At 37.0% G+C, this 27,074-nt stretch overlaps 1 protein-coding gene across 2 annotated transcripts in view; it reads right to left on the bottom strand.

The window, feature by feature from the left end:
• Positions 1 to 844: 844 nt before the first annotated feature.
• PTPN21 (protein tyrosine phosphatase, non-receptor type 21) overlaps positions 845 to 27,074 on the bottom strand; it is a 37,609-nt gene continuing 11,379 nt past the window's right edge. Inside the window, exons 3-20 of one of the 2 annotated variants that reach the window (XM_027899144.1) lie at positions 24,265 to 24,434; positions 21,619 to 21,716; positions 20,819 to 20,886; positions 20,295 to 20,365; positions 18,908 to 18,995; positions 18,611 to 18,699; positions 16,133 to 16,220; positions 15,311 to 15,390; positions 14,061 to 14,162; positions 13,343 to 13,403; positions 12,767 to 12,851; positions 9,384 to 10,849; positions 6,916 to 7,053; positions 4,842 to 5,063; positions 3,546 to 3,674; positions 3,001 to 3,235; positions 2,300 to 2,460; positions 845 to 1,478 (exon numbers count right to left, since the gene is read on the bottom strand). In XM_027899144.1, the coding sequence (XP_027754945.1) occupies positions 1,350 to 1,478; positions 2,300 to 2,460; positions 3,001 to 3,235; positions 3,546 to 3,674; positions 4,842 to 5,063; positions 6,916 to 7,053; positions 9,384 to 10,849; positions 12,767 to 12,851; positions 13,343 to 13,403; positions 14,061 to 14,162; positions 15,311 to 15,390; positions 16,133 to 16,220; positions 18,611 to 18,699; positions 18,908 to 18,995; positions 20,295 to 20,365; positions 20,819 to 20,886; positions 21,619 to 21,716; positions 24,265 to 24,434 (3,480 nt within the window). In that variant the 3' untranslated portion in view covers positions 845 to 1,349. The remainder of the gene's footprint in view (positions 1,479 to 2,299; positions 2,461 to 3,000; positions 3,236 to 3,545; positions 3,675 to 4,841; positions 5,064 to 6,915; positions 7,054 to 9,383; positions 10,850 to 12,766; positions 12,852 to 13,342; positions 13,404 to 14,060; positions 14,163 to 15,310; positions 15,391 to 16,132; positions 16,221 to 18,610; positions 18,700 to 18,907; positions 18,996 to 20,294; positions 20,366 to 20,818; positions 20,887 to 21,618; positions 21,717 to 24,264; positions 24,435 to 27,074) is intronic. The other variant, XM_027899146.1, reaches the window with a different exon arrangement.

Here is a 27,074-nt window from a genome sequence, read left to right as displayed (position 1 = left end):
GTTACCTCCAACAGCTCTTACATTCTACAAGTGTTCTCAAATACTCTTCTTTGCAATGCTGTGCAGCACTGGCAAAAGCTGTTCTAGTGCTGACAAAATAATCTGGAGGATTCTACAGAAACTTTCAGTGCTTTAACGGCTTTCTTGGCTGGGAACACTAACATTTTGAATAGTCATCTTTGCACTGTGTAAACCAGCAATCACAGCTGCCACGCCTCCTCCATTCTGCTTCATACAACCATTTCTGCTTCACCACTGTGCACCTTCTTACTGCCATTTTGGTTCTCTCATTTCATCAGCTTAAAAGGCTCTTCCTAAAATATCAGGTTAGTAATGGTATATTACCATATGCAACAATGCATGATTATATTACCTATGTTTAACTACATAAATAACAGAGAAAAAAAAAGTGCTTAAAACATTTGCATCCACTTTGATTTCAGCCAGTAAAATCAAACTGTCCTCTAAACATATGAATAATACTGAATACGTACTTTCTCTCATCCATTTGTTTCCAATAACCTCGTAGATACTTAAAATATTTTTCCTCTGCTTATTTCAGGTAGAAATGCCTCCACTAAAATGGAAGTTACCAACAGATGGCATTATCTTTCTACTTGTCAATTCTATTACATGGCACTACAGCTAATTACCAATAGCTTCCCCTAGGACTTTCTGCATGATTTTTGAAAAGTTTGTTCAAACATTGTCAGTCTTCTTCTCTGAAAATATTGTTCTGCTTCAAAAGTTTTGTGTTGTGGTGTTTTGGTTTTTTTTAATTTAAAAATTATGAATATAAAAATAACTGTCATTAGAGGAATAGCTTGAAATATCTACGCTGCTAATTTTTCTAAATAAACCAGAGGAAACCAAAAGTTCATTTTTAAAAATATAGATGTATTGTTCTAAATATAAAATTGAAAGCAGAATGAAACTGCATAAGACCTTGACATTCCCAAGGAGCAGGTTTCTCACCCCATGTGCTCCTACAGATTTTAGCTTTCACACAGTCAAAAATTATGTTTCAAAACATAATGTTAGTAAAATTGTGCTGTGTACTTCCATTCCGTGATATTTTGCCCAGAGTAACACCATTCCAAAGAACATGTATAAGTACTACAGACCAGTACAAGTGAAATTCTTCCTTAATATGATTGCAGCTGAACATACGAAGAATTTAGTCCAGCGAAGATCCTACTTTGTAGGGACTGTTACACTTTTAACAGGCACACAGCAGCCCTAAAAGGTAACTGTGTGATTCATCATACAAAGAAAACACCAGGTCTATCTGGACAACTGTGATTTCCTTTCTGTAAACTCTTGCAGTGTCCCTTAGGAAGTGGCAAGGATTAGATAAGTCTAGAACTTTTGAGAAACTGAATGAGAACTCCATAGACAAAAGTGTACTGCGAAAGAGTCTGCACCATCATCATTCTCTGCTGCCTCAACATGTCCAGCACTCGTGGGATGTCCAGCATCTGAAAGAAGAGAACAAATCATTACAAGTGACTGGTGAGCAAGGAAACTGGGTTGCACTTTCTCTGCTGGAGGTTCAGAGCAGTACCTTGGTGATCTAAGGGCAGCTGTTATAATTTCATCCCTCCCAATTCACTGCCCATGTCTGCAGTATGGACTGTACTACACCACTGATCCTGTGTGAAATATGCAGAATGGTAAAGATACCTATCTCATGGGGTATTGGTCTTCACAAATATAATGGCTGCAAAAGTCTGTCACAGTGTTAGGACAGCAATGTACAACGAAACAATAAGCTTGTTGAGTCTCAGCTGGCATATTATTAATAAACGCTTTACAGCTGTTCACTTCTGGTTAAAAGCTGATAGGACTAGGTTTTATTCTATTAAACTAGCACTTTGTCCTTTGCTGAGACTGATACTACAAGTACACTACACTTACAAACAAAATAATTAATAACAAGCATAGAGATTGCCTACAAAGCATGTTCTTGAATATTATCCATTCTAATTAAGGCAAGAAGTGTTAAAGTCAGGATGAAATCCTGAAATATGCTCAGTAGGCTAGGGCACACCTTGTTCCATCAGTGACTCAACATCTTACAGAGTCAGGAATCCAAATGAGCATTCCAGCACCTGGTGTGTATGTGGGCAACTCTAGAAGATCATTAACTTCTGTTGAATTTCCAAGAGCTCTTTCAAGCGTAGTTGTAAGGGCTCTTCCAAAGACTGCTCAGATGAACAGCCATAAAATATTTTAGGCAGGTTATTTTGTGTTCTACTACCTAACATTACTGACAACACGAGAAAGAAAAAGAGATCACCTCATTGTGTTCCAAGCAAGCAATCATGATCTCTGATAGTATGACCACTCCTGTTCGCCCCACACCTGCACTGCAGTGCACCAGGACAGGGGGATTGGAGCTTTTAGGATCCGCAGTGCTGTTCGTATGGCGCCGCACGGACTGTATCTCTTCCAAGTATGCTATTAAGTTCAACAAGAAAAGATAATTCATTCAGGACATGAAGCCCCAAAAGCCATGCTATTATGCTGTATGACCACCAGAAAAGTAGTAATTTTACAAGTGACATCCCACAGAAAAATAGATTATATAAATCACAAGTCATACCCCAATGAAAGCAATGTAGATCTACAAAGATCATCTAACTTTTATAAGGATTTCCATGTCTTGTTACCCTATTCCCCCCTAAAGGTGGCTCATGGCCATCTTGCTACCGCCGCAACATACTCAAATATGCAGTATGTGATGCAACTATGTTTTAATCTATATGAACTTTTAGTAAATTATTGGCTTCAGACTTAAACAGTCCCTTATTAAACTGTCAGGTATTTTCCTGCTAAAAGTATAATTCAGTATCTCTTGCTCGTGTGAAGAAACCTTTCACAGCAGAATACTTGGCATACTTATCAAAAGCTAATTGCTATATAGCAGCCATTTTAGAAGGTATTAAAAGAAAACAACACAAACCACACCCCAAAACAAAGCTATTAAATATAACTTACATAAAAATCCCTTTAAATCTTCTGGACAGCCATGCTCTGGCCAGTCAGTGTACTGCAAATGCCAAACCGTCCTCTCCTGTCCTGTGAGAAGATGTTTAATCTTCAAACCTGTAGTTGCATAGCAGCCTGAGTCTGTACGGAATCGCGTGGTAATCTTAAATCTTCCATAGGTTACGGTGTTGTGTCGTGAACCAAGACGTGGCCAGTATCTGAAGCTTTTTTCTCGCCCACTTTCCTTAAAAGTAAAACACTTGCTTAACAAAAACAACCATTCATACAACTAATTCTATTGTAGTAACAACTGTATCTCTCCTCTATTAAATACTACCAGAATGTTATGGTTTCTTACTGAGTAAAACAACTTTCCAGCAGAAAGAGTTTGCGAATTCATCTTTCTACCAAAGAAAGCAAGAGAGAATAGCAAAGGAGTCACTAGAAATTTGTCTTTGATTGTTCTTGTTAGAGCAAAGATCCCTTCCCTCTAACAGATTATAAAAAACTCTTTGTGGAATATTTGGGAGAAACCCAACTCAATTTATACTCACTTCCTCTGCCGTCACCATAGCTATGATGGCAATTCCTTGTTCCCAGATCATCTGCCAGAAATCCTGACATGTATTCTGCAAAGGGCCCTGTGTAGCAATGTAATCCCACTCTATGCCCCCAACAGAGATCTGTAAAAAAGAAAGACATTGTATTAGTAATTATGCAAAACCCTTTCCCCAATTCTGAAGATGCACAAAATTAAAAAAGACAGCAACACTGCAGAAGTAGGAGCCCATTTTGAGTTATATCTGTCCCAATTTTCAGCTGTGTCTTGTCACGTTAGATGCAGAAGAGACAGAATTGTATAGGCACATGACTAAGTAAATGTACTTTACATCATAAGCATAATGTAAAACTGAGAAAATAAAACTGTATTTTTCTTTTGAAGGTACTGTAGCAAATTCAGGTTCAGAGAAGCTTGCATATCTTGGTGCTGTAAATGCTATTATAAGTAATAAAAATTCAGAAATTTCTGTTTCCCCCAAAAATATTATTTTGCTTGAGAAGGGTCAGAAGATTCACACAACATTTGTGAATGAAGCAGAGAAACAATGGTACTGTGTCAGTGTACAAACAGATTGATTAAAAAAAGAGAGCAACACAGGTACAACTGCTGCTTTGAGGATCTCAGCTCTTTTCAGAGAAAGCATGGAGCCAAGAATAGTTGCACTTTAAGCAGGTAAATGTATTGAAAAATGAATGAGCTGCCTTGAAGGTTCTTGAAGTCACCCTGCAAATTCTTCAGTTTTTTTAACAGAGTTTAAAGAATTAAGGATGGCAAAGGGGGACAACTGAAGATTTTGAAAAAGCAGATTTCCCCCTGGCTCCATCAATTCCTCTAATCTACCAAAAAAGCTTAAGCTGGGAGCTCACTTACTCCCTGTTGTACATACAGTCTGAGAGTACAGAAAAAGAAGAAAAACTGATTATCACTGCAGAGCAAAGATACCATAACCATTCCAGAGGATCCAAGTTTGTTTTAAAGCTATTTGCCTTTTTAACTCTGAGACACATGCCTTCTGTTAGCACTAATCTCCAGAGAGATGATATAGAGAGAGAAAGGAGACAGTAGATCAATAGAGGAGTGAAATGCAGAAGATCCCTCCAATAATTAACCCTCCTAAGTAATGATGAAAACAGGATCCTCCTTTCTCCAAAGAAACCTCTGGAGAACAAGGGGAAGAGAGAGAGATGGAGAGATTCTCACTCATCTTAGCAACCTAAAATTGACAGCCAAATGCATTTTTAGATACCTCATGAACCGCAAAATATTTTCCCAACAGTATTCCTCTCACCTTGATATGAGATGCATTGATGTAACCCGTGTTATTCTCTTTGGTTGGGACTAGCTCTACTCTGGTATCATCATAAGGCAGGACGTCCTGGAACCGGTTTCTTTCAGCATTTTCAGGAAGCCGAGCTATTGAGCACTCACCATCGATAAGCCTTTTTTTCTGGATGCGCTCGTATTCAGTGAACACCATGCCCTGCTCTAACCGCTGTTCCAGAATTTTACACTGAAAGACAGAAGACAGATAATGATACAAACTCACTCTAAGGTGAGTCAGTTTTAACAGAGTATTCATGAAGGATAAAATGTATGTAATTTTGTCTCCTACATACTTCTTCAATGCTTTCCCAGCTGTTAATGTTTTCACAAATATACCAGAATGAATTAGAAGCAGCCCTAACCAGCAGGAATTTTGTTCAAGTGAAAACTAAGAAGCCTGTTATACTTCATTAGGTCACAAAGACCTACGTGAATACTGCTGGTGAAGGAAAAATTACTTCATAGTTTCTATAGTACTGCATACTGCCTCAAATACCTTTGAACAAGGAATACTTATTAACCCACCTGCTCAATTTAGCATGTTAAATGCCATTATTTGAAATGTCTCCTTTAACCTTGTAATAAAACAAACAAAACCCAAAAGTAATAAACAAACAATCCAAACTTTATTGTTTGGATGGAGAAAAAATAAACTTTTCATAAAGCAGCTGCACCTTCTTAGAATCTCTTGCTCCAGCTGAGATTTTTTTCTAATAGTATAACTCAATCTGTTCTATTTAATAAGCTGCTCTCCCTCTCGCCCTCCCTTTATTCTTTTGAAACCAAGTTCTTTCTAAATCATAAGACACTTCTGGAATTTCAGCATCTCTTTGCCAACAATAATTAGAGGAATAATATGTAAGATTTCAGCCAGAAAATTTCATCTATGTCACATGCCCCCAGATTCTCACAGCAACTGCTCTGTGGTATCAGGTCATAAAAGTATCTTGTATCAAGCAAGTACGCCAAATGTTGCAGAGGAAGGTGTAAAACCTCAATCATATGCAATTTGCACACCAATATATCAACTGTACAAACTCCTTTATTACCTTTAGGCTAAATTCCCTTATTTAAACTGATAATAACATGAAGCTGACCAATGAAACAGGCACTGAATCAACACTAAATTCATCTTCTAAAATATCTGCACTCTGGACTTCCTTTCACGTCATGTGTCTACTTTGCATTGCCCCTTCTCAACTGTTTTAGACACTACTCCCATTTCATGGTATCTATTCTGCCCCTACATGACTGCCTCAAAAGAAAGTGCAGTGACATGTCTCTTTCATAACATCACTTCATGGCTTCTTCTTTACCTCAACCCTTTTGGGCAGTGCTAGCTGAATAATGAATATGGCTGAATTTAGTGAAGATCAACCCAGAAAGAAATGATGGCAACTTTCCTGCACTTGTTTAATGATCTATGAGAAAGGGTGAAGCGTATTTACTGAGGTTTTTTATCCTGACACAAGTAGATGGAGTCTTGTATTTCTCAAAGATCCTCAAATTCTAGAACCTGATGTCGTCTCATTGATCTGAGATCTTTTACTGTGTTTAAAATTTCTGCAGATAGAACAAGTTCCATCTATCTTTTACGGGAGCCACCTGAGGAAAACATAAATACAATCTGTGCAAACTGTACTCTGGGGATGCAATTTAGCTGCATAACTTACTCTAAACTCTCTATGAATTACTAATAATTACAACTAAATTCAATCTCACACTCAGAATTACAAGTTTCAGTCTGGAAACCCAAAATTAAGAAACAAAACAGAAAGAATTTCATTAAAATGTATCAGTAAGTACTAATAATTTCTTCCTATATATTCAAAAGGTAAACTATAATTGAATCAGTGTCTTAAAAATCTAAGCTACACCCCATACTTCTAGCAATAATTTGTCAATCAGAAATCTCATTCTTCATTGTTTTATTCTCAGCATTTGATTTGAATCTGAAGCATTTTAAAGTCAACAAAAAGCACCATTCATATGCGCTTCATTTTGACAAATTACTACTGTAAATCAAGCACTAAACATACCCTTTCATCATTTGTTGCTCTTGTTGGTTCTTCCTTCCCCTCATCTGGCAGAGGCATTCTAGTCAATGCCAGTCCATTCAGGGCAGCTAGCTTTAAAGGCCCCATTTTTTTTGCATCATTTTTATTCTTTTTCATACCCTGCAAAAGAAAATACAAATTTGTTAATATTCTTAAATACCTGATGAAGTTATAAACAGAAAACAGCTGACTTCAACTAAGCAAAGGATACATCTTTGACCCCTTCTCCAAACAGATCTGACCTTTTTTTTTGATAAGCACTGCAGTGAGAGATTAGGGTGGTGGGACTACATTCCTCCAAGAACACAACACAAGTCTGTCTTCATTCCAGACAGGCTAATGAAACTGCATGAGAATGACAAATATTGTTCCCTACAAAGCTCCCAACTGAGGGTGTGAGGTGACAACTCTGGATAATTAACATTCTTGAATAGAACTGAAATCACTTCCCAACCCCAAAAATACATACAAATTATTCCTTCCTAGACTATTCAGTTTGCAGGCACTTTTCTTCCCCACAAGCAGGCATAAAAATGAGCATATACATTTCAGACATTTGGATATAGTTAAATGCTTTACTACATTTGCAACAAACTGTACATATAAATCATGAACACAGAACTGCAGACAGATTTGAGTCCTAGGCCAGGCCATGAATCTAAATTATTTAAGTAACTATTCATTATTTGAGAAAAATATCCAAGGGGGATTTCTATGAAAGAATAAATTCAAATTATTCTTTTAAAAAGTGTAAGAGAAAATGTCATCCTTCCTGCAATTGCAAAGTTTATGTGTTACCAAAAATACAGTAAAAATAGGAGTGCATATGCTGCTTGAATGATAATCAATGCTTTCAAAAGCTAAATGGTGGTAAAAAATAGAAAGACAAAGCTAAAAGGATGAGACCACATTTAGAATTGAACACAAACACAACAATAAAAGTTCACTGAGAAGCAAAACATGCAAACATTAGTAGGGACCAGCTTTGTAACTAGGATATTCATCTCAGTTATGAATATAAAAAGGTAATATTCTGTAGTACGCAGTGGCACTCTTAAGTGTTACTGCATTAGAAACTATGTTACTGAACACTTCCAATGAAAAAGTTGTAATATCAATTTAATTTCAAAGGTTGACTGGAACATTTACATAACTGTCGAAAGGAAAAGCAGGGTATGGTTTTGGTAGACACGTTACTGTCTGAAAATGTATCTTTTGGAGAAAAAATACTAAGTGACTATCAATATGTGAACACAAGGAGAAAGGTATCACTTTTTTTTTTCCAGTATCCACATAAAAACTCAGGAGGAAGGGATGTAGAAAAACATACATAATTATAAAATTAATCGAAGCTGATGAAGGTTCATTTCATTGTGTTCAGCTCCATGTACAGCATGTCTGACAGACAAAACATTGTGACAGCAGTAACTATTTCAATGCATAGCTTTTGCATATGTTAGTTTTTGCAGCATCAGCTGTAAGTTACCACAGCACTAGAAGTTATATCTAGTAGTTCCACTGCAGTCCAATTTGTGCAGAAAACAATTTGACACTAAATCAGACATGCAAAATTAACACCAATCAATTTAAAAAGCCAAAATAATAATAAAAAATATCTTCCTCTATTAGTACCTGAAATCTGCCACAGACTACATAAAACTGGACAAAAGTTTAAAACAAAATGGGTGGTAAGGAGTACCAGTAAAACTGTACGATCCACAAAGACCTTGACACTTCTGTGATATGGGAATTATAGGAAAGGTGGAACTTGTGGGTTTTTACTATTTATGGCTTCATAAGATTGGAGTAGGAGAAAGAGGCATGGCAAGGAAGAAATACCTTTACTGGGATAAAATGTCTTGAAGAGAAGGCAAAAGGGAAAGGATTTGGAAAGGGAAAGGCATGGAGTAAAGAAGAGAATGCAAGGAATGAATTTATTGTTTAATGTGTCAGGTCCCCACTTAGGTCAGAAGAAGAAAGCAATTTTTTTAAAAAGTAAACATTCAGCTACATCTGACTTTTCTGTGAAAGGAAGATTAGAAAGCTAGTGGTTGAATGGAAAGAATTGGTTCTGTTCCAGATAAGGACAGATAGGACAGAACTGGGATCTAGAGCTGACTTTAAAACAGCTCATTTTAAAGTTCCTGGCCAGGTTAGGTGTATCAGATGGATGGAGGTTGCACAGCTGGATTTTTGTGGGAGGACTACACAAACAGAACTCAGACATGGCAGAGAAGGGGATAAAAGACAGCTAAGCAAAGTTAATCATGGAAACACAGAAAAATAAAGGTCAAGCTTAAGGTAGCTTTCAATTCACATGTTTTAAAAGCATTTCAAGTTGATTAAAAGAACCCCAAACCTCAAAAAAAAAAAACAAAAAAAACCAAAAAAAAACCCCAAACAACTTCTGCTACAGATAACCCAAAACAAGATGAATAGTATCCACTTACACCTAGGGGGGGAAGGCCTTCCACAATATTCTTCTTCCCAGACAAAAGATCGGATACAGGTCTCTTCTTTACTGAATCTTTCCTTACTCTGTATCTCCCTGATGTTGTAAGATCAGATTCTGACATGGATGGAGTAAGCAGTCCTTCCCCTCTTCTCTGGACCTGGCTTTCTACTAGTAAATGAACGGGGCTCATATCTTTCATTCTCTTCTCTGCCTCTGTAATATGCAATTTAGGCTCAAGAATATGCAAAGGGCCAGCAGATGAAGCAACAGAGCTATAAGGGTAGTTCAGTACTGAATCATGAGAATAACCTCCCATAACAGATGAAAGTTGGGTTTGATCTTCGGGAAGAGGAGAAAGACTTGTATTAGCCTTGTTTTCTTCTTCAAATTCTTCTTCTTCCTCACTACTGTGAATCAGCATAGTGGCATCTGAAAGGGTTTTCTTATGATCACAGTTCACACATTCTTCCTGCTCACCTTCTTTTTGCTTCGCTCTCTCCATCAGAATGTTAGGCTGTGACCCTTCTGAGATAACTCTTGGAAGAGCCACATCTGCTGCAGAAGCTGACATGGTCCTCTCTTTAATCCTTATTCCTTCAAAGCTGGGAGCCAAGCCTGCTATTTCAATACTGTTCCTTTTCTGCAGCTGCGCATGGCGTGCCGATGTTAGAGGCTCACTGACTTCCTGAAGAGAATGTGCCACAGGCAGGCTGTCTTCCTGAAATGTCTGGACAGAATGGTGCACTCGCCTTGTGATAAGATCTGGATTGCTGCTGCTGATGTAGATATGCCGGGAAAGGTCTGGAGTACTGTTTGCAGGCCTTGGGTACGGGTACGGGGGAGGTGGTCGATAGACTTGGGTCTTCATTATATTTGGTGCTGGATAATCCTGAGCCTGGAGCTGCACATTTGTCAACTCAGGCACACTGACTGCCCCAACAACTGGGCGCTTTTCAGCAGGATAGGGGTAGGGGGATTGGCTATGAAAGCTGTAGTTCAGGTTAAATGGATAATGGTTAGACTGTGGGGCAGCAAAGTGAGCATGTTCTCGTATTTCAGGCTGACTGTAAACTAAGGCATCAGGTCTGCTGTAAGCATAGGAATTGCTGATGTTAAGATTTCTCATTGAATGACTCTGCCTATCTGTGTGCACCATTCCCCTGTTGAGCTGTCTCATCACAGTCTCATAGTCCGGTGTGGGACGATAAGAAGGTGGTATTAGTGCACTGTGTCTGTGTGAGGGGACATAATCAGTTCTGAGGACATCACTTCCAGTAATGCTTGGGTTAGAGGACATGGGGGATGGCTGCAAGTAATGCTGTGGGTTGTTCAAGGAGTTTGTGCTGTGTGCACTATAGACACTACCATTGCGGATCCGACCACTGTAGTCATGAGGGGCTCTATCCAAGCTAGTCTGAGAGTGATAGTAGTATCCATTCTGATTGCTCACAAAGAGGTTATCTGAAAGTAAAGTTTAAGAACAGTCTTTATGTCCAAGACATCAAACAAAGTTATCTTCTATTAAGACATAGCTAAGCAACATTTGAGAACCTCAGTTATTCTTAGCTCTGTATTGAAATGGGAAGGAAAAAAAACCAAACCCAAACCCCAACTTTTGCTGTTGTTGATACCTAAAGTATGTAGACCAGAATAACCTATTATATTTATTTCAATTATTCAAATTCCTATGGGAAAACACTGTCTGTTTAAGAGTGGCTTTCTTCTGTTTAGGATAGGTTTGCTAAGGTTCAGTCCAAATTCAACAAAGTCCCTGTCAGTGTTACATCACACCACTTGAAAAAAAGAATGTCCACATGGATTTGCACTAATGGGGTAATATCCGTTTAAACAGTAAAGAAAGGAAAAAATACTAAAAACAGCCCCACGACAACCAAACAAAAAAACTCTTGCTCTTCTCTCTTCTACCCCCTTATGACATAAGTAGATATAGTACCACAAGGTCTTAAAAAAAAAAATCAAATTAACTTTTCTCCAGAAATTTTGGAGACAGTTTAAACTGCCACCATCTATTGCTTGCAGATTAACATATACCTACTCTGATGGGTAAAGGAAATGATCTAACAGTTTATGCATCTAGCACTAAACTGGAAAGAATTCAGCTACATTCTGAATGTAGCTGAGTACCTGTATTTCATGAAGACTTGCCTAACTCTGTTTAGATAGAAAATGTGCTTATTCCCTTCCCACTGAGTTGTTAAAGTATTATTTATCCAGCAGACTAGTAGGACTGGAAGAACCCTATGAAAACTGAGACAACTTTGCAAAAGATTAGATTCAACCCTGGAGGGTAGCAAGTTTTTTAATTTAAATGTGTAACAATCAAAAACATGCAAGAAATCAGCCATGACTCTTCTGTAAACCACTTACATTAGGAGTCTACATTTCTTGAGAATATTAGTTAGGGGTTGCTTGGGGTTTTTGATTTCTTGGTTTCAATCAAATATATACCAGTTCCATAACCTGCAAACTTCCTCAGCCTTTGAATTCCCCACCACCTTGTAGTCGAGTAAACACTGAGAGAAACTCCTCTCTTCCTGCATCCTAGGTTCAATTATTTTTTTTTTAATTTTTCAATTTTGTGAGTTGTCTGGGGGTTCAGTTACTCTTTGCAGCTATTGACGTCAATATTGACAAGGATCTCAAAATGCCATAACATGGATACAAGAAACAAAAAAAGTGATGGTCAGCTTCAACTCACACAAGACACCAGTCATCTTGAGAGATGAGTAAAGCTATGTTAACTAGCTTTACTCATCTCTCATAGGAGAGGATGTGAAGGAGGAGCACTGGAAGGAACTGGGATTGTTTAGCCTGAAGAAAAAGAGGCTCAGGGACCTAATCACTCTCTACACCTATGTGAAAGAAGGTTGCAGTGAGGTGTGTGTCTGTGTCTTCTCACAGGTAACAAGGAACAGGACAAGAGGAAATGGCCTCAAGTTGCACGAGGGGAGGTTTAGATTGGATGTTAGGAGATTTCTTCAGAGAAAGGGTGGTCAGGCATTGGAATAGGCTGCCCAAGGAAGTGGTGGAGCCACCGGCCCCGGTGGTATTTAACAGACATGTAGATGTGGCACTTAGGTTTAGGGTGGACTTCACAGTGCTGCAATGATGGTTGGACTTGATGATCTTAAAGGTCTTTTCCAACCTAAAGGATTCTATGATTGATTCTATGATTGTATTTCACATCAGCCTGTATGTCTAGAGCAGCAGCAAGCACTTCAGTGAGTGTTCTAGTACAAACCTACCCCATGTTCACCTTATTAATTTATTCAGCTCTAAATAAAGTAGCTACAAATACAAACTGTAGTTTTTGCCTTCCAAAGTTGTGTAGTGTGGTGGTGGATTTAATGAACTTACCTTGGGAAGATGCATATGGTTCAGTATAATGACCATTGTAATGCAGCTGAGGTGGTGGAGGCATCATATAAGGCTGAGGCTTAGGCTAAGAAAGAAAACATCCTACTATTACTTAAGAACTGATTTTTTTTTAAAAAGTAATTTTTGAAAAAAATTTATGCATAATGTATACTATTATATATGTATAATATTATATATATTATATATATAAATCTGCAATGGAAATTTCTCCTGTGAGGTCACACAAAAAGTAAGTAAAGAACTGGGGAAAAAACTCCAAACACACACCACCAAACCAAGACTGTATCTTGCCATCTGACATCTAGGACACTCTCCTAGAGACAGAGTGATCAAACTAAAAATAGAAATGTTTAAAATATTTTTTCATTGCAATTACTTTAATCTCATTATTTATATATTACATAGCAGCTTTTTCTACAAGTCAGAAACAGTTCCTCACATACTAGACTCATCTTTTTCACTGCTCATTTTATTTCATTGAAGGACACTAATATTTGATTCAAAGTCCCTTAAAATCCATAAAACTGCAAACTTAAATCTATTTGCACTCCTTACCATAGACATTCTGGACGAAGACCGTCTCCTAACAGGATTCACTGTAACGGGCTGAGTTTGTCTGCAGAAGAAATTTTATGGTAAGAAATGATTCTTAACAATAGGAAGACCTATGTCAAACACTGGAAAGCACTCCCAAGTTCAATTAAAATCACTCTACATTTCTTGGAGCCAGGCCTATGTTAAATAGTCCTCCCCAAAAGTTTCAAAAGGAAAAAGCTCTGTGCATAAACCACCATCACAAAGCAAAAATCACAAAGCCAGGATCAAAATACCTCAGTTATTTGTTTGCCTCTTCTCTATGAAGCATAAAAAGGAGATGTCCCTGAAGCACTGCAGTAGGGCAGAAAAAGCAGTGGAGTAACTGGGGACAAGTTCCAAAGTTGAACCCCATATAAAATCTCATACTGTGAGTTACCTATTCTACAAGTCAGACGTAAAACTGCTAAGGGACTGTAACGTTACAGGAACTGGAAAGCAGGACTATACTGCATGAGGATTCGTATGTTCTAACATTCAAGCTAACAGTAATGAATTTTCATAATTTGTTGGATTGCACACAGGATGTGAGTCTTAAGGTCGTTTCCCCCTACCCTACACTGCACCTGTTCTCTGTGTCTTGCAGCAAGATGGAGGCCAAAAGACAGCAGCATAATATTAATGTTATTTTTATTTTTTTAATGTTATTTTTCAGGAAGAAAGATGTTGTTTAGCTCACCCTTTAGGAAGTGAAGGACGAGAAAGGATTGGAAAGCGTGGAAGGGAAAGAATGAGGGAAGATTTCTGAGAGCCCTCCTCAGGTGGAGAGTCCAGGGAGTCTCTAAAGATAAAGTATGTACAGATTAAGAAAAAAAAACCTTGAAGTTAATACAGGCATGCATAAGACAGTTTTCAGCAGCAGGACCAGACAACAGGAAATTTTAAGAGTAGAGATAATCAGAAAAGTTTCTTTGAGGACTTAACTTCATGCAAAACCATGCTGAGGTGAAACCATAGTAATTAAGTAATCCTAGAGCCTGGCATTCAATATGGAACTACAGAACTGACATTATTCAGAGAGCAATGCACAATTCACACAAATGCACTACTTCTACCAATACTTCTGATCACTCTCAAAAGGCAGTCAGGTTTACAAACTTTGAGGTATGAGGTTTACTCTGTTTCAAAGTAATCTTACTTCTCAAATAAATTAGCATTAAACACACTGTTGAGTCACCTGTGGCAAAAATATTTCATTATCTTTCCACTGGCCTCAGCAGATCTCAGAGCCACCCCTCCACAGCTATCTTCCCACATACAAAGGAATATGGGAATCGTGCTTCCTTTATGACAGAATATTCACTCTAATTCCCTAATTTTTGACTGAAGAAACTTAACTGAAGGAAAGCTGTATCAGTAAAGTAGCTCAGATTCCAGCCGTTAATTTACAAGCTGGAGACCAGCCCAATTAAACTTAATTTGACGAATTGATTAAATTTACCTTCCACTGGTGCTACTTGAGCTATGCAGATTCCATGGATATCTAAAGAACCACATACCCCTCAGCTGTCAAACCAGCACATTTCAGGAGTGCTTCACATACACTTCCCGCCCTTTGAAAGCCTCTAGTGTCCTTTCAGAGCAGTCCACCCAAACCCAGGCCAAAACTCGAGTGATTCCAGTGGCTCACAAGCACTGGCAATATTGGATCCCAAAGCAACTGAAGTCTGTCACAGCCCTGAGATCCAGAAGCAAAGACCAAATGCTCACAGTTGGAAAGTATTTAATATTTTCCTCTGTCATAAAGCAGAAAGTGTTTCAAAAACTGGTGATAAGTGTTTTCTCAAAGAAAGATTAAGAAAATTAACCCAAGTCATTAATTACTACCATCTAAAAAGGACAGTAAAGATATTACAGAAGTAGAAGAAGATTTTACTTCCCAGTGGAAGCTTCAAGGCAACAAGAGTTGTGCTAATGTATTCTACTTACAGGCTGCATTTATTTAGTCTATAAAATTTATGTCTAGCCACACACATCCTCCACACATATTTTGCTGTTTCCATATCTTCCTGCCAAAAAAAAAGAAAAAAAAAGGCAAAATTTGCATTAAGTCATATATGCATTAAGCCATATATGCATACCCTTTACTTGCTTTCAAATAAGCCACTGAAATTTTTAAGATTAAACTAGCATTGACCTATTTTGTTTTAATGTAACTTCATTAGTGTCACCAGGTTTTCCCTAAAACTCTACTTTGCAGGCGCAAACCTCCACTCCAACCTAACACTGCTATTAGATTTATGAAATTTTAGAGGAGAAGCCTTTTGTTGAAGACACTCTTATCAGCTGTAATACTAACACAATTAATAAAGATTAAAAAGTTAATAAGAAAGATTAAAAAGTTAATAAAGACTGTCAACAGCTGCCTTTTGACAAATCAAAGGGCAGATGCCACATAACATTAATTCTGGAAGAAATCCCATAGCCCATTCCAGCAAAGCTCTAAGACCATATTTACCTTTAATTGCCACTGATTTAAAAGTCAAAAAAACATGCTACAAATTTTACTGGAATGAATGACAATGTTTATGAACACCTGACCAAACGTGTCAATGTATTCAACATAAAACATCTGATTTTAATGCCTTCCTGTAAAAAGCTTGCCAAAGACTGTATTATTACTTTTGGCTCACTCGTACAATTCAAAGCTGCTAAATATACATAAAGTAGGTTTTAATCTTTGAGTTAAATTATCAGTCTTAATTGTGTTTATATTTACTGATGTCTTAGCACAAAAAAAAATGTACTCACAGTTTGGAATTGAATTGTCTCTTCTTTGTTGGTCAGCTCTAATGCGAAAAAGGATTTATTGTGGGACATGTTGGCAATATCATGCCACCTGCAGACAAAAGGGATAAAATGTTACTGGCAAACTCTGATTTTCAAACCACAGAAAATGCAACTGAAGAACAAAACCATCACCAAGAATATGGACAAAGAGCTGAGGACATACTCATAAGGAGAAGCAGAGGGGCAAGTACTGGTCTTTTCACTCTGGTGACCAGTGGCAGGACTAAAGAACACAGCATGAAGCTAAGCCAGGAGTGGTTGAGGTTGGATATCAGGAAAACACTTTTCACCCAGAGGCTGGTTGAGCACTGGAACAGGCTCCCTAGGGAAGTGGTTACAGCACCAAGAGTGATGGAATTTAAGAAGTGCTTGGACAGGGTTTTCAGGCACTCGGTGTGATTCTTGGGGATGGTCCTGTGCAGGGCTAAGAGCTGGATTCAATGATCCTGATGTGCCCATTCCAATTCAGAATATTCTATGATTCTGTGAAAAGGTTCATTAATCTATCTGAACAAGTTGCAGGCCATCACTTCCATACCCATTAAATGGCTGCTGAAAGGAAAATGCGCATGTGACTAACTTGGGAAAATGCTCAATATGTACAGTATTAAGTTTATTACTTGTCTTCCACTTGAGATTCTTTCAAGTGTTCTTTTAAAAAAAAAAAATCAAATTTAGATAAATTTAGTTATCGGTAAATTGTAATAGCCCAACTCCTTGAAAGCAAATCATACAATCCAGGAAAAAAAGAAATTAAATCTACACTGAACAAAGGCATTATTATACATATTTTCTAGAACTGTTGCACACTGACAGATGAGAAAAAGATGGATTACATAAAATATAATATCGTATATTTATTCATCTTCTTGTTAAATATAAATGGAGCTTGACCCATTAGTATTATGTTAGTATAAATAAAGTTTACATAATTGATTCATTAGAAGAAGATTCTGCAGTGCACAAACACATGGAAGAAGAATGAAAGATATAGGACTCTTTCTAAAGGTATTTATAAGACTCACATTTTCATTACATAGATAAGTCTGACACCATTTTCTATAGCTACTCCCAATCATATGCATGAGGTAAAGAAAACTAATGTCCCCATTTTGATGTAGAATAAAAATCCCTCAAATTTAAGGCCTTAGTTCATAGGCATTTGTGGACACAATTATGAAATTACCTGAACAATCTGAACCACAACCCAGCCTGTGTAAATTATACTATTGGTCATTTGTCTATGCATGATACATCTATCCATGGTGGAATTACCAATAGTCATACAACAAACAAGCAAAGAGCAGGAAACTGGATGCTGAAACTGAAACATGAATATTTTTCTGATGCATCCCAATGTGCTTTTTTTTTTTTTTCTACGTTTACAGACACTGCATCCACAACCCTTTAGGAAATTATGCAAAGTGCATGGACAATGCTTTATTCCTCTCCCCTGTGCTTGAAAAGTATAGCTGTTGTCTAACACTGCAAGAAAGTAGAGTAGAGCACTTGGACAACTCCAGACAATTAAAAAGAGCTTGGCATCAGCTCTCCTATCAACAGCAGACAGAAATTTTGTGAAGGACATTTAACAGTACTGAATTTATAAATTCTGTTAAACAAAACTACTAAGAGAAATAAGCACAGTTGCTACTTTCTCTAACCCCAAAAATGAACTGGTAGTGAAGTTCCAGTAATTGTTGGACCACGGGATTTCAAGATTTCTGTTAGATTCAAAGATTCAATTCTAGAAAGCTAAAGTTCACTAAGAATGAAGCCTTTCTTGCTCTAGCAATAACTACAAATTGCTGAGACTCATCTTTTAAAAATCTAAAAATGTATTTTTTAAAATTTATTTCAAATTCTGCCCAAAGATGCCCAAGCAACTCCTCTTGAAGTAAGTGAGGATAAAGCCATTTCACAAGAAGACTGAATTTTAAGTGTTAGGAAAGTCACACTGCTGTCTACAAGTTAACAGACCATTAAATAATAAACTAAAAAATGTATGAATCCAAAATAATGAAACAAATGTTATCATGTAACTCTTCAAACTTTATTTTATTTATAATACATGAAAGGAGCTCCTGAACAATTTTACAACTGGGTATTTCTACATAAATTGATGTGACCATCGCAGGATTTGAGATACTGTGTGCCCAGAATTGCTCCTTTTTGATTTAATAAATGCTTCACAATGGAACTGCATATTAAATGTTCATCTCTTACAATGAATCTGGCTTAAAGACATTCATTCTGCAGTCACTACATTGAAAAATTCCAATGGAATTCAGTGTTCACTGTAGTGTGATAACCACAAGACTATATTCAGGTTTATCAAATTAATAAATACACATCATATCTAAGAGTCATTCATGCTTGTGAGGAACACATATAAAATGTGAAGCACATAAACACATTTTAAGAAAGAACAATACTGACCTAAATACAACAGGAGGACGACCATTTTTGTGTTTCACAAAGATACCATCAAGACATGCTCCAATGAATATGTCACTTCCTTGGCTGTCCTGTAAGAAGTTGCAAAAAGTTATATAAATACAGAAAAAAGTCTTTGAAAGCAGAGTTACAAGAGAAATAACTGCTTTTATAATTCTACCAGGAGGAGAAAATTCTGAGTGGTGTGGGTTTGGGGTTTTATTTATTTATGGTAGGAAGCAACCCTTCTAAAGAGGGGAAAAAAAAGGTAACTGAGACAAAGATCAAAGCCCTGTTTACCTTTGCAGGGTAGGTCTCTTCACCATAGCCCTCCATTCGTTCTACTTCTTGCATATATAACATTTCCGCATCAGGAGGAGTAAGGCCTCTACAAATAAAAACAACAATCAGCTATTACTGCCAATACGAAAAAAAAAAAATCTTAATTTTACTCTGAATGACATCATCAAAGCTTGAAAAGCATTCCCAAGACATCCAGGAAATCATCAAATCATGCTGTTTCTATCTGTTCCAATGGCTTATATTTTTCTCAGCCTTTACACTTTGATTCTAGTAACTTCTTTCTCTCAGGCATCTTTAGGGGTAAATGGCAACAAAGACCAGTTAAAATTATCTTCTAATGGCAGACAATTATCTCATTCATTTTTGAATCCACCACTGTCTTCATGTTTCCTCACTTTTTCAGAATGATTACACTGGCACATGTGTTCAAGACCTTAATTTTCCCTGTAGCAATATTCACAATGAAGTTTGATGTTCCACATTTCAGGAAAGACAGATTAATTTTCTAAATGCTGACAGAGTTTTAACGGTAATGTGTGAGAACATGAGGACAAGATCTGTAGGTAAAAGTAGCGGTTTTTGTACCTACACCAAGTGACAAAGACAGTTTTCTCACAGACTTGCAGTAGTGTCACAGGAATTCAAAGCTTGTGTTTACCTACCACCAACATACCTCAGTTATCTCCTAAAAGTCATAATTTCTACCTGCAAAATCCTGTCATATTCATTGCTATGTCTCTCAGTACTTTTTCAATCGTCAATCTCTCTGTTTCTTCACTTTTTCCTAACATCATGCAGATTAAGTTTTCTTTGCTGAACTTTAACTATGCAATCTTATTACAAATCCATTTCAAAGATAAATTGAATCGAAATTTTCAAACTGTTGTTTTAAAACAATACAGTGACAAATTTTCAGTATTACTCACATAGTCACAAACATTTTCCTCTGATGAACTGACATTTCTTTGTCCTGGACTACTGCACCTTAGCTACCTTTTGCCTAAGATCATAAGCCATCTGGCACAGTTAACTGTCTCTACATTTCTACTGCCCTCATTATCTGTCAAAGATGTTTATCAAGAAATATCCTTATGGAGTCACAACTTCATATTAGAAAGTTTCAGAAACATAAAGGTGAAACCACACTATTTAATATTGTCCTGCATCCTTAATTTTCAAGCCAAATCCTCTTACGTATTTTACTAGGTGCTCTGTTGTCTTTTCACTTTCATTCAGTAGAATATCTGGTAACTTTGATGCAGAAGTATTAGAGAAAAACTCATTTAAATAAGAGGTGAAATTAATCCCACTGTCTTCTGAGATTCACAACTTTCTGAGCTACTGAAGATCATAATTAAGCAATAAAGAGTTTTAGGCATGTTACCTGTACTTCTGATGCAGCAAGGCAACTTTCTGTGTTGCTTCTTCCAATATTTTCTCTTCTTGTAGCCAACCCTTAAGGTAAGACAGCATTTATGCAATGAGATACAAAAAAAGTTCTACAAAATTAAATGGTTATAGTTTCCTTACAGAGGTGAATCAACTCACCACTCTAATATTGAAGCTCAGATGCTGTTATATGCACACAAATAAACCCAAAAAGCATAAACACTGTTCTGAAGTGGTTTTACTCACTTTCCCATCTACACCCAACCTTCTTCTCAGTGTAATATACAAAAAAATTGAAAAGGTCCTGCAACATCTTTACTTCTGTGTAATATAAGGTGTGGTATCTCACCCCAACCTCAAAGAAAACCTTCACTGAATCTGATAACCCAGTGAGCAGTAAGCTGGATGGATCATGGAGTCTTATTAATAATGATTTGTTTTTACCAATTTTAAGAAAGCTTTAAATTTAAATTTTTCAATTCAAGAATAGAAATGTGTCAATTTAAACTAAGTACTTACCACTGGAAACAAAGCAAATCTTTGTAAAAACTCCTGAGATTCATACTGATCATAGTCTCCAAAATCAGCTAAAAAAAAAAAGAAAAAAATTCTTGGAGTCAAACATTTTAAACAAAATTATTTAACACCCAATTAGTTGCAGCAGGATCTCCAAGTAGCAAATCTCTCCATCCTACTGAACTGTGATCTGGAAGTAAAGCAGTGAAATAAACTAACCAATAGTGTTTAGGAAGAGGAATGGTAAAAACATATCCCATCTTCTTACGTTGTTCATAAAAATTGATAAAACTCCTTGTGGTTAGAGAAGAAGAAATTATAAAACAATCAGAATCCAAGTTCCTTAGTACTTTGAGGTTTCAATAGTTTGATTTTTTAATCACAGAATGGTTAAGGTTAAGAAGGGGCCTCCTGAGATTCAGCCCTAAGCAGGGTCAGCTACAGCAGATTGTCTCAGAGCTTTCCCCAGATAAATTTTTAATATTCCAGCTCTATCTTCTTTACTCCCTCCTGTCAGACACTTGCAGTACAGCACCAATAGACTGCTCTAACTTTCAGCTCTACTCAAATACTGCACAGAGCAGCTGGAGCATCCTTTGGCTCACAAGACTTCTACAGCTCCCTGCACCCAGATATGCAGAAATTGGGAGCTAGAAGCCTTCCCAGACTCAGGGGTATGCTCAGAAAGCACTTAACTAACTGAGTTGGGTCTTTGAGTGATAAATAGAAAACATGCAATAGAGAAAATATATCATCAGAGTTTCTGATGCAACATTAGCTAGTTGGCACAATTCCTTACTTACCCTGAACAGCCAAACCAGCCAAATGTATTGCTTGTTCCAGTGTGCAAGGAATGTTGCCCTCCAAGATATCTTTCTTTAATTGCAGATAATACTGATACCTACATGGAAAAAAAAAAGAAAAAGAAAAAGCTAACAGAGGTTTCTTAATTTAAAGAGAGAGCAGATTAATATGCCTGCATTTCCTATTCCTCTCTGCATTCTAGTTTGAGTGGAGGGTAGTCACCCTCATCATTCAGATCAACTATTTCAAGGCTTTTGTTAACTCCTGCCTCCCTTAACTTTCACATATTCCAGAATCAGTGATCCTTAAGAATCTCCACAATTTCTATCTACTAGCATACTCTCTTTTTTTTATTATTATTTTTACCTCTTCTGTCCTTAATGTTGTTATTACTGTGTCTAAACAACGTTCAGTAAACTGTTGCTGTATTACGGCCTTCTATTCCAGTAGATCTAATATTGTACTCAATCCTGATAGTGACTTTCATTTCTGCATTACAACTTCTGACTGCACTTTGTTCTGACTTTCAAGGCACCATTTTTGTTCTTTTATCTAACTTTTCCCTTTCTTCCCCCCGTTCAGCTCTCCATGGAAGTCCCTACTTTGAGCCCAAAACACCTCAAAACTGCCATTACAGCTACACAGACTTGTCCAAGAGGTACATTTGTCTTCTACAATCCTAGGTTTAAAAACTTCTTGGTTTTATACAATGGCATATTGTATGTCAACTTTTGTGAAGTAAGGCTTTAATACTGAGAACGTGGAAGTATGTGCTATAAATCATTCAGTGGTTAGAAAGCTCAGGTAAACCCCACATAAATTTTATTTATATTAATTGTTGGCTCTCTTCCCTCACTGTTTACTAGCCTGTTAAATACAGTGACAATTCATAAATATTGTTTAGACTCTTCAGGATCTTACTATAAAGAACCAGTACACCATAAAATAGTACATGACATCCTTATACAACACACAGAAGAACAGATGGGACTAAACCCAGGCCTTAAAAACAAAGAAAGGAAAAAGCCACCACATATCAAGGCATTTGGGGAAACAAGTCTCCCCAGTCAAGAAGTGGAATGTAAACCCTTTCCATAGAAACACTATTAAAAGTAAACATACAGATGAAGAATCTTAACGTTACCTCGAGATAGCACAAATACCATCTCTTTTCATCTATGACATTTCCATTTCCTGGTGTACATTAAAGTTGCTTAAACATGCTCAACCTCATCTATATTAAAAAGGCATGAAAAAATTCACAGATTTCTGAAATTAATCCAAACTCTTACTATCACATATCAAAGCAAGTACCATCCTATAGGACTTGAGTATAAGGTTGACACATAGATGTCTGCTTTCTACCTGGCAGCACACTGTAAAATTGTTGTTAAAGCTCCAGCATAAACATCATATTCTTTAAATAAATGCCAGAGAAGATTATTCAAGGTTTTTCAGGCAATTTAGCTATTCAGTGCAACACCATGACATTTATCTTACTTTAATACATCCTCGTACACCAACAAACATAGAATCTGAATCAAAGATTTTCAAGCCAGTAAAATTGCTGAGAAATAGCACAAAACTTTAGAGTTTTCAGGAAAAATAAAATCTTTCAGAAATTACACATCAAACGAACACTAAAGCTGCCAAGCATTGAGCAATAAATAACAGCAGCAGTGTCTGCACCAAGAGGCTTATCTCCCTGAAAAGCTTTCACACCACATTTAGCAGGAAAGGTGTCTGGCAGGGTATTTTAGCAACACAGTATATAAACACAGTTTCATGTAACCACAGAATAACTTAATTGAAAAGGATCTCTGAGTGATCACCTGGTTCAACTCCCTACTCAAAACAAGGCCCATTGGAAGTTATCAGCTTAAATGGGTTAATTAATGCAAGCACATAGTTCTCAAATAACAAATACATGTTTGTAATCCAGTTACTGGTTTTGTACTCATTTGCCTATTAAAAAGAATCATTAAATCATAACAACTATACACATTAAGCCACTAGAAGCCAATGTATAGGCTCATAAGAATAACTGGTCAGTATAAATGCTCAGTTTTACTTTTCCCCCTGTAGTCAGCACCAATTATGAGATGTTCCCCAGTTTCACAGTAGAAATGTGTACATAATATCAGAAATAGCATCCATATTTATGGCTCAGTGATACACAAAAAAAGTCACAAGCTGAAACTTAGCCTGTAGCTTGCCAATGTATTGTACTGAAAGTACAGAAAGTACTGAAAGCAAGACAAAGGAAAGCATAGCTCAATAAAATCTGCACGTGCTTTGTACAGGATGGATGTCCACAAAAGCAACATATGGCTCTTCAAAACAAACAAAAAGGAGACAAACATAAAGAGACTAAAACAATCAAAAGTCTGACCATGTAAGTTTGCCTGTTACTTAAAACAGGTTTGAACAGATTCTTAAGATCACAAAGAAGTTAGTTCTTTGCTTAATTTATCACATATTTTAAGTATTCCAAAGGTAAATAAATACACATTTTGAACATAAATTCTGCCTCAAGTAATTTTCATTTCTATAAAGGTGGGGGAGAGGAAAGCACACACCTTTTAAGTAAACCATACATTGCAGAATGCTGAAAGCAAATTTTTAGACACATGTAAGAAGTTTACCTGGTAATCTCCTGCTGAAGCTGAGAAACAGTAGGCACATAGAACACTACTCCAAAATACACAGTTGGCTCCAAGGCATATTTGTCCAGCTGCTTTTTCAGAGGCTTGTCCAAATCTACCCATCTGCGCTGATTCTGCTTATTATAATACCACAGACTAAAATACGTAATCTGAAAGAGAGGCATTTCAGTGAAGAAAAAAAGTTAATATTTCGATATTAGATAAAATGTATTGTATGAAACTCCTGCTACCTAGAAATAAATGGCTTAAAACACTAAGGTTATGGGTTATTGAAAACTTAGAGAACTGCAGAGACATTTAACATCAAAAGCAGACATTACTCCCAGATAACCAACCCTCATACGTAAAGTACTCCACCTAAAAAAATACCAAGCCTACTTTTTATTTGCAAACAGTTCATAACTCTTTTGTGTCGACTCACAGATGTTAATAGTAAGCATTCATGTGTGACAGGAAAGTTAAGGGAAGTGAGGAAGGCAAACAGAAACTGACACTGGACAGCAGGAGAGCAGAGCATGGCTTCTGTGGGGAAATGGCAGTCAGGCTCACATGGGATGCTGAAGGACAAAAGAGCACAGGACAGCTGGTCAGTCAAAGGCAAGCTCATTAAAGCATATGCATGGCTCATCCCACGAGGGAGAAAATCAGCAGATACACAGAAGGATACACAGAAGCAGCTTGTGTGGGCAACTCCTGCCCAAGCCCAAACACAAAACACAGTTTGCACTGGAACAGACCACCCTAAGAGGCTGAGAGGTGTCACTCCTGGAAAGTCAAAATGCCACTGGATAGCATCCTGAGCAACACAATCTAACTTGGATTAGATCTCTCCAAGAAGGAGTCTGGATCAGAATATTTTTCCATTGCTCCACAACATGGTTCTAAATCCATGCTCCACAGTCATTCATTCAAATTTAAATTTCTCCATTATGTTTAAACTGATTAAAATCTGCTCCCACAGTGTTTATTTCATTCAGTACTGGACCAGCAAACATACATGGACTGGAAACTATTCATGCCATTATCATAGAAAAACCAGATATCATAATTAGAAGTGTTTTAACTGAGGGAGGGAGATATGTGAGTATTACGAATTCCCAATTATGTCTTTAGGCATTTACATGGAAATTCTCCAAGTCCTTGCTACATACATTTTATTATATCTAGAAATGGTAAAAATACCAACACCTTTAATCCAACACTTTTGTACACTAATGTTCCCTTGACATTGCATACTGGCAAAATATACTTCTTTGCTTCTCTCTAAATTAGCATCGACACAGTTCTATGTGACTGTTGGAAGGTTTTGGTGTTTTGGGGTTTTTTCCCCCAGTGTTTAAAAAAAATCCTCTCAGTTAAAACTACTGTTACCATGTAATTGAAAAATTACTATTCATAAGATAAAAATAAATATCTTAGGATGAAATCTGTCCATTTAGCCTTAAGATTCTTTCTATAAACTCTAAAACAACTCTGGTACTCTCTGATAAAAAGGCACACTGTAATACAGAAAATAAATTGAATTACAACTGTTCATACAAGAAAAAAGCAGCTTTTTCAGTATAGAGGAAGATATCTGGAAGAAGTGCAGAATGCTGATATAGACAAAATAGCTTCATGGCTGGAAGGTTTAAAAATCACCACAGAGAACCAGACTACTCCCACATCAGAAACAGAGTTCTCTTGAAAAGCAAGCCCTACAAACCAAATTTTTCACAGGTGGATGCTGTGTGCTCATCAATTATGAATTCTGAAAGCCAAGAGTTAAATTTAGGAAGTCATAAATACTCTGAGTTTCCAGGAATATTCCACTGAATATGGGTCTGAATACAAATTCTATAAACACTATTTTCTAAATTTCTCAGTCCAGGCATACAAAGTTTGCTGATACCTTAGAGAACATTTGCTTTTATTTCTATTCTTCAATCCACTAACCATTAGGCACAGTGTGTGGGGTAACCTCTAGCACCCCACAAAGATACTGTGAAGACAGTATCTCAAGATTCCATAAGATATTAGGAAAAAAACCCCAAGCAGTAGCACCACAGAAACTCTATTATGAAAGAAATATTGTGTTTATTGCAATATCACATGTGGAAAATAATAAAATGTTCCAAATGACTGAGTACTCCTCAATCCTTCCCGCAGACTAAGTAGGGAAAAGAACGCACGTAAAAAGTTGTATTTCTCTTTCATTACAGGACTGCTGGCACCACGCACTCGGTCACAGGAGACAAAGTCAGACTGTGATGCTGACATTCTGTAACTTCTGAGGGTTATCAATGCAATGAATGTAAGTAAACTAGAGAACAAAAAATTAAAACAACAGTTAAAGTTGATATATGCCAGGAGCTACTTGATCTCACTTGCTAAGAACAGCTCAAAGAAAGCCTTCTGTGCTGGCCCAGCCCAATCATCGGACAGGTCAACCACATCAGCCTCAGGCTGAGCGCAATCTAAAATGTGGAACCACAACATTCTGTGCAAGAGCAGCGGCCATGGCAGAGACTGAAAGCGAAGGGTAACAGCTACAGCTGAAAGACTTCTATAAAGGACATCACACAAACACGTTTGGAAACCAACTAAAAATATGCAAAACAAATGTGTAACACTTGTTTGAATAACTCATTTGCAGCCTTGGCATACTTAAAACTGAAGCACAGCTGTATAACAAAGGTGAGGAGAAAAAGAGCACAAACTTCTCTTAACATCACCACTGGTTAAAACTCTCTGATGTAAGATACTCCTGGGTTTACACTCTGAATTTAAACTGAATGTATAGACAATAT

The sequence above is a fragment of the Empidonax traillii genome, unplaced genomic scaffold, assembly GCF_003031625.1.
Source record: "Empidonax traillii isolate 1590-97213 ecotype Southwest subspecies unplaced genomic scaffold, ASM303162v1 scaffold646:size549819, whole genome shotgun sequence".
NCBI lineage: Eukaryota > Metazoa > Chordata > Aves > Passeriformes > Tyrannidae > Empidonax > Empidonax traillii.
Note: the sequence above shows the minus strand (reverse complement) of the source record. Positions and strands in the feature narration are given on the sequence as shown.